This window comes from Lissotriton helveticus, chromosome 3_1 (genome assembly GCF_964261635.1).
Source record: "Lissotriton helveticus chromosome 3_1, aLisHel1.1, whole genome shotgun sequence".
Taxonomy (NCBI): domain Eukaryota; kingdom Metazoa; phylum Chordata; class Amphibia; order Caudata; family Salamandridae; genus Lissotriton; species Lissotriton helveticus.
In genome coordinates, this window is record NC_136061.1 from 940529511 (window position 1) to 940548227 (window position 18717).

General features: G+C 43.9%; 1 protein-coding gene across 6 annotated transcripts in view; it reads right to left on the reverse strand.

The window, feature by feature from the left end:
- Positions 1-144: 144 nt before the first annotated feature.
- FN1 (fibronectin 1) overlaps positions 145-18717 on the reverse strand; it is a 150554-nt gene continuing 131981 nt past the window's right edge. For all 6 annotated transcript variants that reach the window (XM_078681304.1, XM_078681302.1, XM_078681301.1 and 3 more), the window contains 6 exons: positions 12326-12464; positions 11195-11362; positions 10671-10796; positions 7525-7631; positions 6862-6978; positions 145-926 (listed from right to left, as the gene is read on the reverse strand). In XM_078681304.1, coding sequence (XP_078537430.1) covers positions 858-926; positions 6862-6978; positions 7525-7631; positions 10671-10796; positions 11195-11362; positions 12326-12464 — 726 coding nt within the window. In that variant the 3' untranslated portion in view covers positions 145-857. The remainder of the gene's footprint in view (positions 927-6861; positions 6979-7524; positions 7632-10670; positions 10797-11194; positions 11363-12325; positions 12465-18717) is intronic.

Genomic DNA, 18717 nt, shown 5'->3' on the forward strand with positions numbered 1-18717 from the left:
TGTGTGTGTGTATATATATGCTCAAACTGCTGGAAGATAGAGATCTCACTAGGTCCACCCATCTGGGAAACACATACACATAACCTGTGGAGGGCATAAATATTGAGAGGCAAGAAAATGTCAAAAAAACTTTAAACACTAATCCAAAGATCATTTTTTTATTAAAAGTGTTATTTTTCCACAGTAGTAAAGCTTTGCCATGTACAGTATAAAAACCACAATTACACCAAATTCCGCATGTAAAATTTGCAAACAAAAACGTTTTCAGTACAAATTTTTCCAAAGAAAAATTAAAAACAAACAAAAAATAAGACGCATGGGAGGGATAAACTGATAAATAACACATAGGAGAAAAGATTTAGATAAAAATAATTACTGGGAATCACAAAAATTAAGACTGGGTACCAATGATCACTGTTTTGGACTGGGATGGCTGGTGTGGGAGGGTCATCTGATGTAGTTTCCACCTTGGACTGGCACCAAAAGAATTAAAAGTTCCAACACAACGGTTGTTCCTGAAGGGAAATGGGGATTACTTTCTTTGAATCTTCTTCCTGTGCTTCCAGTAAAAATACTGGAAGTGTCCTTGAATCCCTTAGTCCCCGCTGCAGAAACAATAGATTAAAAAGCACCTTTAAAATGACAAAATACTGAACGGTATCCAACACTTCAGGGGTGAGAAGTCTTTAAAAATAAATGTTCAATCAGTGATACTTGGGAGAAGCTGCAAGCAGAGCTGAAGGTGGGTGATTAGTTGTCCAAACAGCAGAAGGCTTGGTCCGATATCACTCCTCTTCTGTAGTCATACTTTCAAGGCGAGTTGGGACAGAAGGTATTTTTCTGCATATTCTTGGCTTTTAATTTCTTTTTGTAGGTTCTGAATCGGCCTGCAAGGGCAGATAGCATTCGATGGGGCATTTCAAATTCTGTTAAGAGAAAAAAAAAAAAGTCAGTAATACTCCAACTGGTGATACACTGAATGCATGCACGAGAACTGATGGAATCGGAGAAAGCAGTAAAGATATAAATGTAGGCATGAACTCACTAACACCATTTTTTGTTAATACAACCCCTTGAATACTGCCCACTACACCAGTGACATGGACGTTTGCCATGGACCCCAACACAACTGAAGAAAAGGACCCTCTGTCCTACTTACGGGTACTAAAGTTAGCCAACATTGAAGGGGTAGAGTGCCACATTCCTACCTGGGTCTTAGTGTCAGTGAACATCCTGCACTAATGAGATCTGCAACCTTGCACTGCATACAATATATACAGTTTGTTCAACGCAACTCCTGTTCTTTAACTGATGCTATGGGCTCATGTAAACGTGAATAAGCCTTGCTCTACAGCTCATTACTACTACAAAAGCTTTCCTTAGTTAATGGTTACTGGGATTCTCAGAAGCTACTCACATGATAGTCTTTCAATCATTTCCCTCACCTGCACACACAGATTAGTCACAAGACTGGATTATTTCTTGTCCCTCCAAACCCCAATGATAAGCGTAGCACAAGTCATTTGGACTCTCAATGTCAATCCACTTCCTTTTATGTCACATCGACCTTTCCAATTTCATTGCTCTCCCCAAGAGCATAACGTCCTAGTAAAGGACCATTTCAAATGTTGGTTCAGGAAACTATGTCTACATCTGAAAGAATTTTCTTCAGACTTTTACTATGAATACGAGTACTTAAAATATACTGATTAAAATATCCAAGAATGTGCACCCTAAAACAAATGGAAAATAAGCTTCTACCAGACATTCTCACATTAAATAGGTGTTTAGTGTAGGCTTAAACTATTGGATACGGGGCTGTTGCAGTTATCTCCCACCCCCGCACCCAGTTTTTGCCCCCTTTTTAGCTACTGAGTTGTGATTGACAGTGCAAGGAGGCCTGCTAACCAGACCTCGATACCAGTTCTCCACCCCCAAAATAAGGTTTTGTTGAATTTTGCTACAATTGGCTAAGCACATATGCCCCTGTTATATCCAGTTCCAATACTGGATACTGTAAGCGATCAGGGAAGCTAAATTAAGGTATGTACTGGGCACTGGTCAAAACAAGCTCCCCAGCTACATAATGGCTTCACTGAAACATATGGGGTTTGCTATCAAACGCCTCATTAATAAACCTACACTGATCCCAGTGATGGATGTATTTATACATGAACCCAGAGGGTACCTTAGAGGTTCCCCCTGAAACCTACCAGCCCTCTAGTGTGCTGGCTGACTGGTCCAGTCTGCCACCACAGACTAGTTTCTGACCCACAGGGGGTGAGAGTCAACGCTCTCTGGAGGTCAGAAACAATGCCTGCTCTGGAGAGGAGTTTCACACCACCCACAGGAAGGCTGGTAAAGTCTGTCATCTTAGTGACAGTGGAATGAGGAACTCTGGGACAGAGTTATGCCCATTTGCTCAAAGGGAGTGGTCATTTAGGGGGTGTAGTGACCCCAGGGAGGGGTAAGTAGCTCATTGGAAACTACCCTAACACCCTTAAATGTAGTATTTAGGGGAGCCCCTGGCACCAGGAAATCAGATTCCCGACAACCTAAGGGCACCGATGAGCTGCAAGAAGCAAAGACTGGAGAATGAACTGACTTGGTGCCACCCTGCCAGCTTGTCTGCGGTTCCCACCAGACTGCAATAAAGTCATCGCGTCCTGCAGCTGCTATGCATCCAAAAGCCTGGGAGGACTGCCTGCATTTAACAAGAACAAGGAACTTACATGGAGTAGCAGAGCTGCTTACCTGCATCTTACAGGCACTCAAAAAGAACTGAGGAATCCGGACTGTCACAAAGCGGACACCGGAAAGCACCACTGCACTGGTGCCCTATAGACAGAGTTGAATAGGGCCAACAGTCCCAGTATGGTCCTCCAACCCTCCAGAAACAAAAAACACCTTGGGTTTGCCCAGAGTGGACTCACCGATGCCACCTGCAGCCTCTACCACAAATGTCTCCAGTGACGAAAACCAGACTCCCCAGAACACCTCTGCACCCAGACGCCCTGGCCTGAGAAGAGGACCAAAGGTTTCCCCACACCCCAGAGCATCGCGAGACCCCCCCCAAGCCCCCTTGCTTTTCAGCTCGACTCGTCTCCCAGTCTCAGCCTTTGCATCCAAACAGTTTCCCATTAAAGTGAATGGGACACCAAATGCCATAACCCCTCTGCACCCAGATGGCCCAGGGCCTTGAGGTGACTTGTTGGTTTGGCTTTGGACCTTGCCCCATAATCGCCTTTAGTCTAGGAGATTGGTCCCGCAAGCCACTGCGAAGTGTCAGAATACAGTATATGTTTTGCCCCCCATAGGATAACATTACCACTCCCAAAACTGCATGGTCAACTTTTGAAAATAATTGAAATTCATAACACGAAGAGTACTTACCCGATTCCAATGATCTTGGTATCGAAATTCATACAAAAGTAGGAGTTATTTTTGTAAATTGGTGTTAGATTTCCTTGAGTGAGTGTCTTTCTTACTGCATTTGTGTGTGCAATAAATGCTTAGCAGTACCCACTGATCTGCCTAGCTGCTCATCCACATTACCACAAAATAACATTTGTGGTGGAATGTGTGCCCCTTATTCCTTTTGGGTTTGCCTGGACTATTTTCAGTGTATTTTTGGTCCACTGTATAAAGAGCCAGCTTTCTACACAAACTTTCACTGACATGTACAAGTCTAGTCTGTGGATAACCTGAAAATCGGACATGGACTTGTGTTAGACAGCCCATCACTATGACACTAGAAAAACAGATTAGCTACTTCTGAAGGCAGATTGTGGCCTGAGAAAACACCTTCCAATCAAACTCCACTAATATCTTAAAAATGAACAGCAGCGAGCTGGTTAACACAATTGTCAGAGTCATCTATAGAACAATTAACAGATTCAGAGGTCTACACCATTGGACGCAGTCCTTGGACAGCGTAGCCATACTATACATGGCAGCATTTAAATACTAATAGCACTTAGTTTGGTTGCCATTCTACATGTTAAAATGAGCTAATGGGACTTGGAAGGAATAGACTGTTTTCTTTAGATAGTTGGACCGATTTCAAACAATTTCATAAACCTCTAAAGTGCAAAAACATTGTACCTATGTTTGGTGTTAAAGATTATTTAAGAGTAAAGGCTGATATTCCCACGACCTCTCCAAATGGAGGCAATGATTTGCGTTTAACATTTAAAGATCAGGGCTCAAGAGCAGCATTGCTGTTACATGACCTATGATGCATTTTATAACCAGAGGTTCTTCTAGCCTTGGTTATGTATCATAACTAGGGCTCCCAGTTTTATAGTATTTTTTTATTATTTACATTTGCCTGTATTTATTCATATTTATTTTGGGCTATCTTATTGGTATTTATCCATATTTATTTTGTGAACAAATTGAGTCATAAAATTGTATATTTGTCTATTTAACTCTTACACGTGCACACATACACGGATGCCCGTCACATTTTAGCATATTAAGCAGCCACATATAACAAAACACTACACCCACAGGTGGATATTAGTGTTCTACTACAATTACATGTTAAAATATGCCTGTATTTCACGAAATCGGATCCTGAATTTTAAGTCCCCACTATTGGTCTGCTCAGCTTTTGCCTGGAATTCATGACAGCATGGCGAGTCACTAACAAGAAGCACAATTTCAGTAATTTTCTGTTTTAAATTAAATAGACTAGAAGCACATTGTTTTCTGTATGTATCCATATGTAAAAATAAGTAAAAACGGAACTGGGAGCCTTAATCATAACTTACTGAATCGGCTGGAAGGATTCTCTTCTAGATTTAAAGTGTATTGGTGAGCCTTCTACGAACTATAGAACTTATCCTTTGCAGACACCTATGGGGACTTAAGTCTTGGTCACCGAGAGCGGTGGACAGGGTAAACCACCATAAGCTTGGTGGAATACTCTGCCCCCCATATTGACAGTCTGCCTGCTCTGTTTAGAGTCAGGTGGATAGTGTTACTTTTGCCGACATTGCTCTTGCTGGCTCCACCGAAAGAAACCTTACAGACGAGACATGGGGCTGTTGGTGCAAGTACCTCAGACTGTTGTGATCAGACTTTTCCTGGCAGTACCATACAGAAAAAAAGTGGAAGGCCCCCGAAAAGAAAACTACAAATGACCCCACATCCTGGAAGAAAACGCCCAGTGTGTCAGGGTGATTCGCATTTTGTTTTTCAAAAACAAACTCCTAAAGGCGTTGCATAAAAATATGGCAGATGCGCAACCATACAATGCCTTCAGAGGACATGCCATGACAACAGCTCCTCCGAAGGCAGGAATGCCAGGCTGGCGTTCCCCAAATATGGCTGACATTTTAACAGATAATTGACCCACCTCATGATGTCTGAAGGTCGAGACAGTCTGCCACTGTGGCTGCCGTACAAAACAGATGCTGCAACACCGGGATTTAGGCAAATGACCTGCCCGATGATATTGCCTCAAGATGGTGTCCAGGATGGAACGGACCTGCTTTTGAAATACCAGAGCTGTGTGGCCTGTCCGCTGTGCGTGGAAAACATCACTTGGCCGCAGCGGACATGCCAGTTTGTTTTCCCTGAGCCTGAACCGGTTTGCTGAAGATCGAAGTGAATGCCCCCCCTCCCCCCATGCGCGAGGTAAAGTGGTGGCTCCCACAGCGCTGCCCACCGTAATGGCTAATGTGCCTCTGCGCCCTTTCAGGGTCTGCGCACACCTCGAGAGCCTACGGACACCAGAGGGGGGGGGTGAGGGGAGGGGGGGTCCAAACATTCCCTCCTCACAAAGCTCTGGCTTACTTGGTTCACTTTCGGTTTGGAAAAGGGTCCCAGGATGCCTGACCCCAACATGGCCGACACTGGTGACTCCTTCCCCCTTGCTGAACTTTTACCTACTCATCCCTTCCTGGACTATGCCGGACCTCAAGAGGACTTCTAGATCTCTTTTTGACCATGGCCTCCCTCCCCCGCCGCCCCCCTCGGACATTCCCTGAGGACACATGACCTCTTTCAGCTAATGAGGAAATCGGACTTGGTTCACCCCTTGACCGTCACCTGCCCAGCCGGACCTTGGGGGACAGTTTCTCCCCGTTCACCCACCCTTCCCTTCATTGTATTCATGCAGTTCTGCTTTTGCCTTGTTCTTCTTTCTATTCACTGGTCTGACAGATCCATGTTGGTGCTTCCTTGAGAGCTAAAAGGGGAGACTGGCCTCGGACGATCTCACTGGCCGTCACCTACTCATTCTTCTTTGGGCTGACTTTACCTCCGTCTTATTCCTTGCTCCCCCTCTCCTGTCTGACCTCTCCTTCTCTCCTGTTAATGGGTCTCATATTTTGATGCAACGTAAATTGTTATTGTTGTAACTTTGCTGACCTTATGTAAAGCGCTCTGATACCTAAGGGTCTAGCCAGCGATATATAAAACTCTTTAAATAAATAAACTTGCCACGTTTGCATATGTGACAACCTCATGGTCTTCCCCTACCACCCGCCCCTTTTCCCCACCCAGCAGGCTTCTCTCAATAAGCCAGTGTTTGGCAACAAAACAGCCATGTTAAATCAGGACTACAGCTAACTGGCTATGCTCTTAATTCCTACTATCGATGTCTTTAAACTCCTTGCATTTCTTCTGTAAGCGCTGAAGGGTTAACAGAGCTATAACACTAAACTATTTGGTTTGTGTTAGCACCCCTTCCCTTGTCACTACTTTGGCATTCAATGATCTTTCATCAGTTTAACCTTCAGACCACATTTTGTAGCCCAGGAACAAAGCTTACCCAGAGTGCAAAGTGAGCAAGGCCAGCTCAAATTCAAAATTACAATACCACTCATTAAAATACAAGGTGTGTAAACTTACAAAGTTTGCGTTTTGCTGATATCTCTGTGAAAAGTGAGAGATAGTTTGCCCAACCACACCATCAGCATTGGGAGTCACACCAGCACCAGGTCTTCGGCAGTTATCACAGCGCCAGCCCTGTGAGCAAACAAAAGATGAAATTAAGACAACTGAAAAAAGCTAACATGGAAACAGAAGTAAAATGAGCAGAAGCTGTGTAAATGCAAGTGTAACAGGGCAATTTCACATTGTTTCTAACATATCATGGTCTTCAAAAGTTGGCAGAACGGGACTACCTTTACTCTGCATGCGTATGTTTCTCTAACAAATCTGTTGTGCATTTCCAGCAATGTAACTATGGAAGTTTACAGAAACTCTATTCAGCTAGCCTTCACCCTAAACTTTCACTGTCCACACCTATAAATCCGGAGTTTCTCAACACCAATCCTTTAAAGGTAGAGTGAACCATCAGTCACTTGGGTCTTACCAAGCAGATTACAAGATCCACAATTAATGCAGTTGCTGAAAAAGACTCATTTACAAAGCTACTTAAGTATCGGTATTATGTGGAATGGATTTTGTGGCTCACAATACTCCACTTCATTTCAACAAGGTCTGCATGTTAACATTGTAGTCCTGCTGGATATTGGGTTACAAACCCTGGAAGTGCACAAGCCGGCTTACCTGCTGCCCTCCATAACAGGTGCAGGAACAGATGGCTCCCAAATACTCCTTCTGCCATTGCTCTCCTACACGGTACATCTGGCCATCGTCATAGCACGTTGCTTCATCTACAGAAACAAAAAAGTGGAGGCATTCAAGCCCATCTCAATTCCAATCATGAACCTTTCCAAAGGTAGTTCAGACAACCACAATCTAATGTGGTCATATGTCCCGTGCAGGCCATTGTTTTCCCTAGGTTAGCATGAGCAGGTTGTAGACTGCCCTCTGCTTTGCGGATGTCACTATGCAAACATTTCACTTTGTGCCAGAGTGTACTTTCACAGTGCCTGCTGTTTTCACGTTTGATCTGGTCTACAGCGTTCAGACTAAGTCCCTTGTTATTCTGGTCAGACCCCAGCACCTAGACAAAAACACAAATGCAGCTGTTTGGGAACTCATACTTTTGATATATACGTATGCACGGATAGGTAACCCTTGGAGAGGGATCTTTCCAGGGAAAACATTGTGACAGCACTAGAGTTGTAAAACTTTCATCTGTGCATGCTAAGGTACATGGTCTGCTGCCAACACCCAGAGATCTTCTGATGCATAATAATTTTGCTTCTGTAGAAAGGGAAGCTAGGCTATCCTGTCTTATACAATGACAGCTCCTTTTATGATTTATGGACCACTTACTATGCTGACCGTATTTGTGTTAGGCATTTTTTTTACTTATTGTGGCACGTATACTGCATATTAGAACACAATAGTTAAAATAAATATTTTAAACTTCATGTCTGTTGGAACTTATTGTGGACTAGTAAGAGTGCGAGAGCGAAAGGGTGTGTCCTGCAATTGAGATTTCTGAGAGGGTCGGGAATGTTGGGTTAAGGGAAGTCTAATCACTTGTGTCTCTGTGAATGAGTAGGATTGCAAATGAGAAACTAGAGCTAGTCGGTCCCGGTCTCATGGGTACTCCAGTGGTAGAATGACTACCTGCCTACTAAGGTTCTATGATCCCAAGCATAGTTCTGTGACTCCGCTGAATCCCTGAAACAATCTCATTGTGAAACACTAACAGATGGCAATCAGCTTGCTAACCTCAATTTTTGGTTCCTGCAAAAATGTCATACCTATAAATAGGCTTCGTCATGATCAACTCTTAGCATTACTTGGAAGGTGTTGTGGAACAATGTGCATTCTGGCTCAATATACGCTGTTTCAATGCACTTAAACACATCTGCTGCAGACGTTAACGTAGGTGCAAAGGCAGGCATAATCAAATGCAAAAACACAAATCGAGTTCAAAGCTGTGACTTTATGCTTGCAGTCAAATCAAGTCAAAGCATAGCAGTTAGTGAGAGAAGTAGGATGGTTGACCAACCATATTGCTATTCCATGTTGCAACATTTTCTACAAGCCAGTTACTGCATTGTTCGCTAGTCTTAGGTTGAACTTCCAGACTTCTACACCAAAAAGCAGCACTGTCAAAGCCATGTCTCACCTTTGCGAGCTACTGGCTAGATCAAGGCCTTTTTGGCATGCTGTACAGCACCTGCAAGATGCTGTGCAACATGGTGGTGGGGAAATGGGAGCCACAGAGGTGGTATTTTGTAGGCCAGCACATGCTCCATTATGCATGAGCGCCTGCAAAATGACAGCTTTTTTTTTTTATTACCTATCCAAGCTAGACCTGTAAATAAATACACTTAAAAACAGAAATGAAGTAGCGCAAAGGTGCTAGATGATCCATCATTAATTGAGGACTGGTCCTCTGCAAAATAAATAAAGACAATGGTGGGGGGTGGGGAGGGGAGGGGGAATGAGGGACACACGTGGCTGGAAGGAGCACCAACGGGAAGCAGGAAGGTGGAATGGAGCAGCAGCACTCCTTGGAGAAGGTGAACGAGAAAGCAATTAGGGGCTGCAGACAGGAAGCATTCTAAGGCGAGCGCTACATTGAGAAGCACACAAGGGCAAGCACAACAGAGGGGTGCGGGGGAAGTAAACAGGTAAGAGCGCAACATAGAACATGGGGTGGGAGGTAAGAAGAATAGGAGAGGGACAGCTGAAAACTGCATGGCCCCAGGGTGCTCAACAAAAAAAAAAAATATATAAATATATCTCTCCTGAAAAGCAACAGTGGAAGGACAACTAATGAGACTATGCTCTGAGGGAGGGACAGATACAGGAATAAGCCCACACAAGCTAAATAAAGCAAGAGAGGGACAAAAAAAGCCAACCAATTGGTATACTACAAGCTGGCAATAGGTCTTTTAGTAGTCAGACAGCTAGAACGGCCTGGTATGCAAGACCTAAAAATAGCGAATATATGCATTTACGCAAGTTTAAGCTATTGGCATTGTAAATGACGAGGCACATTTTTTAGGTTATACAAACCAGAACATAAATAAAAGGCATTATCAATTACAATGCCAATAGCTCAAACTCCAGTAAATGCAAGATCTATCGCATTGTAAATGGTAGGCATCACGGACAAGAGGCGGGAGGGCAGGTGGGGGGGGTATGGGATGGAGAAGGCACGGATAACAAAAGGGAGGGAGTGCGGGAGGATAAAGAAGGCACAGACAACGGGAGGGAAGGCGGGGGTAAAGGAGGCATGGACAACGGGAGGGAGAGCGGGGTGGAAAAGAAGGCACAGACAACGGGAGGGCTGGGTTGTAAAGAAGGCACCAAATCATGTCGTGCCTGCAGTAAGAGAAACTGGATAAAGAAAATTGTGCTTAAAGACTAACAGGTACTGTGTAACAACCAAAGTAAAAGGGCCAGTCGCCACTGGAGGTGACCAATGACGAGGAGGCGGTACTAAGGAGAGACTAACAAGCCTATTTACTAATCAGAAGCCAGCATTTAGGACAATGACAAGCCAATGGAAAATAGGAGCTTAGAGTGGGCGGGGCTTCTATGCCCTACTTCACTACAACAAGTCTTGCAGAGCAGCACATGGTGCTCTAGGCTCAACCTAAAAATTAGAACAGCTTGTTTAAGGCAGTTCTGCATGTGCTGGCTACTCGTGGCAAGTGTTCTATTCCAAGTCAGATTCAGAGACATTGTAATGGGTTTTCAGTTGTCGTTAAAAGAACCTTGTAACGATTAAGAGTCACGACACAGCGGGTCAGGAAACCAGGTGAAATTTTAACACATACGTGGTTCACACTTGAACTCTCCCTTTCCATTTCCAAGGCAGGTGCAGCTCATCATCTGTCCATTTTCACCACGCCGGTCCCATTTCTCACCAATTCGGTAGTTCAGTCCACTGTCATGACACCACTCTAGGAAAGGGGGAGGAAAAAAAAAAAAAAAAGATTTACTTTTATGGTCTTGAGCTACCATCTCCTGCTCAGTAATATTCTCCTGCTCTTACTCAAATTATGCCCCGTCTAATGCAATGACAATGGTCTACTCTGTGCGCCCCCCCCCTCGTAATTCTGAGCAGCAGAATGTCCCCTCTTACAAGGTACATTTGATCTACCACAGAAGTATTTACCTGGATTCACGGCGGAGGTCAATCAAACCCTTAATAAGCCAACAAGTCCATACTAGTAGTAAAGAATATACAAAGACTGGTCAGAATGTGGCACTACATGGATAGACCGCACAATAAAATGTGTCGGCGTTAGGCAGTGGCCTGGAGGAATGATAGATGCCAGAAGAAATCCAGGCTACTTACTCGACGAGTCACACTTGAAGTGTCCACTGCCCAAGCCCAAGCATCTACACCAGAGCTTGAAACCAGATTCGGACATCCGTTCCCACTCCTGTCCAATAGCATACGATGAGCCAGTGGTGATATCGTGGCAGGTATCTTCCAACACATGCAGCACACCACTTTCATGAGCTGAAAAAGTCAAAATGGACAAAGTGTATCATGAGCAAACCATACCAAAGAACGATAAAGCACTCTAACCAGTTCATGCAGCGCTACACAAAGTTTCACACCAATGATGTGCGCCAGCTCTCCCCACTATGTAACTAGCCCACCACATAGATCAAATATTAAGTTCCTATTGTTTTGGGCAGCTTTAACAGAGTTTAAGGTGCATGCAAGTATCTGGGGAAACTGCATTAAATGTGGCTTGCAATACTGCATAAAGCACACCAGGGTGTTGTGTTCAGGTATAGTATACATCCTTGGAAGGATGACGATATGCTCAATGAAGTTCAAACTTAGTTCACTAAAGAAATGCAAGTCTGAGCCTCCAGTCAGGAATTTCAATGGACTGGACAAGGCATTTAGCAAACAATGAAGGCGCAAAAGAGGAGGCCAGATCGAGATTACGATTTGTGGTGACCAGTATGGGGATGTAGTCGGGACCACCAGCAAAATCAAAGGGCTGCACTGCACAGTTTACTTGAATGTTGCAACTTAGACACTTTCAATTTCCCAACAGAACATTCTTTGTACAGAGTGATACCTCATGGCAGTAGTTTAATCTGGTCACAATTCCCTCAATATGCATATTTTCATAAAAATTGGGGAAAGAAAATGGTGTTCAGTTTAGAAGCCTAAATTATTGGCTACCATGTTTCACCGTAGGATCCATTTGTAAGGATTTACATAAGTGATAAAGATCTACAGATTCACATACATGCTGCTGCCACTCTTCAATTGAAAATCAGTCACGTTTCATCAAACTTTACAGATTGCATTCCAAGCCATACCAGAGTGGCCCAGGTCAGTGAAGAGCTATGACATATGTAGGATGGTAATTTACACAAGTCAATCTCACTTTCAAATTTGAAAAGGGTAGCAGATGGTTTGATGCGTAAATGATGGCCCATCCTTTGCAGTTTTCCTTACCGGCACTAGTAACCGTCACCAGCTCTTCCAGAACCTTGTGCTTGATCTTGCCCTTCAAAGCCTCTACAATGATGTTGTATGTGGCTCCTCGAGTCAGACCGTTCAGGGTAGCGCTAGACGAGGTTCCAGGAACCGTGAACTGAAATTTGGAGTACGGAAATGTATTAACTCAATTCTACTTCCATCCACGCATTAAGTCATGCAGCCACTCATGTTTTAAACTGAATTATGGTTTAATGTCAGATAAAAGCAATAGACCTAGGACGAGTATAGCTTCCCCACCCATTCTACACCACAACACTGGGCATCCCCCAGGTTAGAGATCAAAGAGAAAATTTGAACTCCAGAATTTGTGCTGTAACATGAATGCCAACAATTGGATCAGATTATCCCTCATTCCATGCAGCCATCTAGTTTCCCTAAGAATAACGCTTAGTTCTGGGCCACACTTTATCGTTAGTGTGGTCTGTCCAACTACTGTTGCATAGTGCGCTGGTCCACTTACAGAAGGGTTACAGTTCAATTCTGTAGCCTGAGCTCACATCTACAGCTGGAGTACCACATTTCCCTGTAATCAGAAGCCGCTTAATTATGTAAGGAATCTAACACGAACGTGAGGGTTTAGAGGGGAGCAGTTTTGTACCAAACACTCTGCTGTGGAACTCAAGTTGCAGAGTTTCCAGCCCATGATCTCGCTATGGCTTCCCTGGCACTTACAATATTAAGGGATAGACCCTAATATTGAAGGGGCATATCGGCTCATGCAGATATGCCCACGACGGGGATTTAGTGCCCCCTGCCTCAGGGCTGGTAATGCCTGCTTGAAGGGTGAAATATCTATATATGAAGCCGTGCTAGTTGGCATGGCACACAGGCAGTGTGCCATGTCGACTCATTGCCACTGCAGCATGCATTGCCTGGTGCAGGCAGTCTGCATAGCCTAGGTGAAAAGTCCCTAGGGGATCCTCTTCAGTCCCAATGCCCTAGGTACCCATGTACCTTTTACTAGAGACTGACAAGGGTCCGGAAAGGCCAATTGTGGATCCGTTTTAGGGAAAACACCGCTACTGGGAACCTGATAGCAGGGTCCCAGTACTTTACAGTAAAAGTTGCATCAAAAGCCATGCAAAAAGTGTGGAGTACTGCAACAGAACCCCTTTTTATCACAGAAGATAGTCAGCATTGTGGACTAAAGAGACAATGGCCTATCTTGATCCCAAGACGACTATGGAGCTACTAGTCGATGCCAGTCCAGATGGGGTAGTCATGGATCATCAGCTGCTGGTGCCTCTGTTCAAGGGCACTGCTCCCTAACCCCCACCTCACATTGAAAGGGTGGAGGCTCAGCTTCAGCACTATCTATTTGAAGTGGTCTACAGACTAGGGTACAAATACCGTGCTGATTTCCTTTCTCGCAATCCTCACCAAATAAATGGTGGAGGAGGTTTATCGGATTGAGGAGTACATCAGCTGGTCATATCAAAGAGTTTGCCCGAGAGCACAGACTCTGAAGGAATTGGACGAACCAATCGCTGCTGCAGTGTTGGAATACATTCAGAGACATTGCTACAGGGTTCCTGGCAGGCCTTCCTACCACCTGCAAAATAATTAGAGAGATCTGGACAAGGAACAACTCAGTTGTGGAGAGTACGGCAATAGCTCAGCATTACTTCGGAGCAGGTTAATTCTACATGGTCACTAACTGGCGATTCCTGAAAGTCTAGGTAGAAGAGTGGCAAAGCTGGCACATGGAGGACACCAGGGAACAGCAAAAATGAAGGTCCACATGTAAGAGAAAGCGCGGTTTCTAGGGCTGGAGGCGATAGTGGATGATCTGGTGTGGCAGTGTCCAGCATGTCACATGTGAGAAAATGCCTCTTAACATTGGTAGCACCCCACATTTTGCCTGGATAATGTGGTTTCAAATTGTAGCGCACAGGGTCCCTGACAACCAGGTTTCCTGGGTCAGTGCTTCTTCCCTAAAACTGTACCACAATTGGCAACTTCAGACCCTTGCAAGTCCCTAGTAAATGGTACCCATGGTACCTAGGCATGGGAACTGAAGAGGGTCCCCTAGGGATCTCTCACCAAGGCCATGCCTCTACCACTGCAGCCTGCATGCCGTGGTGCAGGCACAAACGACAGTCGACATGGCACACTGCCTGTGTGCCATGAACATGCAGCACTGCCCAAGGTATAGTTAAGTTACCCCTCCAGCAAGCCATACAAGCCCTAAGTAAGGGGGCACTATCTCCGGTGCTGGCACATCTGCATCAGAAGATATGCCCCCTACAATAGTTAAGGCTATTCCTTAATATTCTAAGTGCCAGGGAAGCCATAGAGTACATGGGCTGGAAACTCAACAACTCTAGTTCCCAAGCACCATGATGGCCTAACTGAACCCAGGAGGGTTTGGTACCAAATAAGTCCTCTTAATAAACCCAACCCACTGATGCCAGTGTTGGATTTATTAAAACATGTATTCAGATGGACCTCAGAGGAGCCCCCCTGAAAACCTACCAACCCTGGTGGTATGTATCGGACTGGCTTTAGGCATGTTTGTACACCCGCTGGTCCCCTCTGCCCACCCTAGGGCGAAAGCCTTTGCTCCGTGGCCAGAAACAAAGCACATCCTCAGCAGAGGAGTCACACTTCCTCCCCTAGGATGGGCACAGTGCTCAAGAGGGGAGCTTCAAAGGGCTGCCACCTTTGAACCGGGGACTGCCATCTGCTGCTAACAGCAGAGGATGGAGTCTCACTACAAACACCCACTTTTGGTAGGAGAATTGGCCGGAAAACGTAATAGGTGTGCCCCCATTCGCCTTCAGCACCAGTGAGGTGGAGTTGGCGAAGTAAAGCACAATTTTCAGTGCCCATCATCTTGAAAGCGGTTTGACTTATCCAATCAGTGATAGGGATCGGGCTATTGTCTCCCCCCCCCCCTCTGCCCTGAGGAACCACAAACTCACCTCTGCACCAGACAGCCAGAGTTCAAGTGACCCACCGATTCTATGAAGGTTCCCCAGCGCTTCGGAGCACAAGTCCACTGTGAACTGACCCCTGCCTCAACACCACCTCGACGCCTGCAACCTCAAATTGAAAGACTCCCCCTGACCGCGACCAACCCGGTAAGCTGTTTACTGACACCTAAGGAGATTTCTGCACCAGAGGCCCATGGGGATCCCGACAGACTGTCCTTATGTCCCCCCACTAGCATCTCTACTTACCTGGGCAGCTGTGGGTTTTCTTAGCCTGGCCTCCTGGAATGAGCCTTCACTCAACTCCGATCTCCACCATTGAATTGCATTAGGTGCCCTACTCTGTGTTGGCACTCTGCTGCCCCTGTTCTGCTAAGGGTGGAGTTTGGTGCTGCCTTCTCCCCCACATCCCCCCCTTTGTACTTAACTCCAGGAGATCAACCCCCTGATACTGCTTCACTCACCTGCGAGCATCGCTTCTTCGAGAACCGGAGGTTTCCATTGGTTAAAAATGTTGCACCGACCCAGAATCTCACCTCTGCATCCTGCCGTCCCTGTACCGCTGGTGATGCAGTTTTGGTGCCAATCTGAACCTTGCCTGGTGTGGACCTGAATGCCACCAGAGCGGACTCAACCTCCTCAAAGCCTTACTAGGTGGGAGGGAGTTCTTGCATAAATCTTACTGGACCCAGATGAAAAACTTAAAAAAAGTACCTTAGTGTGCCCTGGGGATTACCTTTAATGACTGGGACACTAGATAAGATTAAAACAATGGATTGGATGGGTGTCTAGGAGTATAATGACTCACTCCCATCCAGCAGTATACACTCAAAATATCGAGTTTTTAATATCGAGTTACATTAATATAGAGTTAAAAATATTAAATGGACAGAATATAGACTATAAAAATATCGAATTTGAGGTAAGTAAGTTATTAATTTTTTTAAGTATTTTTTATGTTAGTATGTGTATATTTATTTTATAATTTATTTTAATTAATTTTATGGTATTTAATTTTTGCTTAATATAATTCTGTAGCTGGTTGTGTGTTTATAGGGGAATAGGGTGGGAAGTAATATAATTAAATATGGTAATTTATTGGTATTTATTTTGAATTGGTAATTATTTAAAATATAATTGGTAATTATTTAAATTAATTGATTAATTTATAATTGTTAATTTTATTAATGTATTTTCTGTAGCGGGTTGTGGGCTTATAGGGGAATAGGGTGGGAAGTAATTTAATTGTAAATAATTAAATATTGTTATTGTTGGATTTTTTTTATAATTTTTTAATTGTTGATCAATAGTTAATTGGCAAATAATTTGTATTAATAAGTAATTGTTTGTAATAATTATTTTGTTTGTATTTTTAATTAAATAAATTATATAAAATTGTTAATTACTTTTAATTAATATGTATTTAGTATTAATATTGAATTTATTTTTATTCATATATGAAGTATTTACTTTCCCTACTGTTGCACTCTCTGGAGTGTGAATAGTAATTTTAATTCTCCCGCTATCCAACGCTTTCTCTACTGTTGCACTCTCTGGAGTGGGAAAAGAAATTTTTACCCCTACGCTATCCAACGCTTTCTCTGTTGTATTTACTGGAGTGGTAATAGTAAATGTTACTCTCCTGCTATCCAATGATAAAAATATAGTATATTTTTTATTAATGATATATATTAATTGTATGTTTATTTTTAACTTAAATTAATTATTTATTAATTTTAAGGTTAAGTATTTTAAGTAAGTTTAATTATATTTATTATTTCATTACTTTTACATTACTTTTAATATATTTTAAAAATTCGATATATTGACTAACTATTTTTTACATCGATATTTTGGATTCGATATTTTTGTACTTACCTGTTTGGAGATAGGAAGTCGATATTTTGGTATTCTATATATATATATATTTTTTTTTAATCGATATTTTGCTACATCGATATTTATGACATTGATATTCGGTCAGTGATCCCATCCAGCGCCTGCCTTGTGCATGGTATAAGCAGTAATAGGTGTATCATATACAGAGCCAGTTTCCTTCGTCACATAAAGAGCAAGCCCAAACTGCCTGCCCCAATCATCATGGAAGAGCCTTGTGGTACTACATGGTCCAGGGTAAGCATGGATTTGGAAGTTTCCCTGATGGAAGACTCACCATGAGCTTTGGTGTACAGTTACTCCAAATATTTGGAGAGCTTGTGGAATCAACAGCATTTGCAAATGTGGTGTCAGCCATAGAAAAGGTATTTGCTTTATTTGGCCTTCCCAGACAAATTCAAAAGGACAATGGGCCTCTAATCCAGGGCTCAGAGTTCCGTGACCTGCTCAAGCACCTTGGTATCAGGCAAAACCCATCATCCCTAAGGGTCCCCAGGTGAAACAGGAGGTTGAGAGATTCAGGCAGATGCTAAACAAAACTATGCATTGCCACGCATGAAGGGACTAACCCAGAGTTAGCCTGCATCACTTCATGAGGGAATACAGAGGACACCACATTGCACCACCGTGCCCTTCATGGGCTTTAATGCTGAAAGGGCACTGACTGGGCATGATCCCTGTACATCCTGGTTGGACTCAAGAGTATGATCCAGATGGCGCACAGACCAGGAGAGCCCGGAACACCATAAGGACAAGTATCGATCAGAGAGCTGCCTTGAGACAGCTGGAGACGGGAGACTATGTGCTCCTGAACGACCGCAGACCCGGATGGTAGTACAGGATATAGTTTGAGGCAGGAGTATGGGGAAAGAGTAAATATGGATGGCTCAATTAATTCGGCAAAAAAGTGAAAAGACAGTTTGTTGAAATACTTATTGGTTTAAGAAATTGGACAGATCCGGACAAGGGAGTCAGGAGGAAGGTAAGACCCAAGATGTGGTGAATGTACCAATGGTGGAGGAATCAAAGGATCAGTGGCAGCATGGTATGGGATCCAAAGAACAGGCCACAGGAGAAGAGGGAGGATGTCTGTTTTAGTTAGAGGACAGCTGGAAGATGGCCCAGACCGCTCACATCAGCGTTCCAATCTGTGGTCACATCGCAGGCCAAACCCAAGGGTCAAGGACTTTTGACACAACGTTTGGGAGTGAGGTACGAGCTAAGTCGGGAAGGGATGTAGTAAGCCATCCGGCCACTTTAGGGGCAGCGCACTGCCCTGGATAATACTACATTCCCTGCCCTGGCGTGGCAAGAGGTTATAAATAAACAGGTCTCAGACCGCACGTGGTCTTTGGCCACATGGTCAGTGGTGTCCATGGGATTTATTGCAAGCTGTAATCATCGGGCTGGGCCTCAAGCCTGTACACATCACAAATTGAATACAGTTTGTAAGATGTTTGTTTTTATCATTACAACTGTATTCACAGTGACTGCTGAAGGATTATAGAATATGTGCAA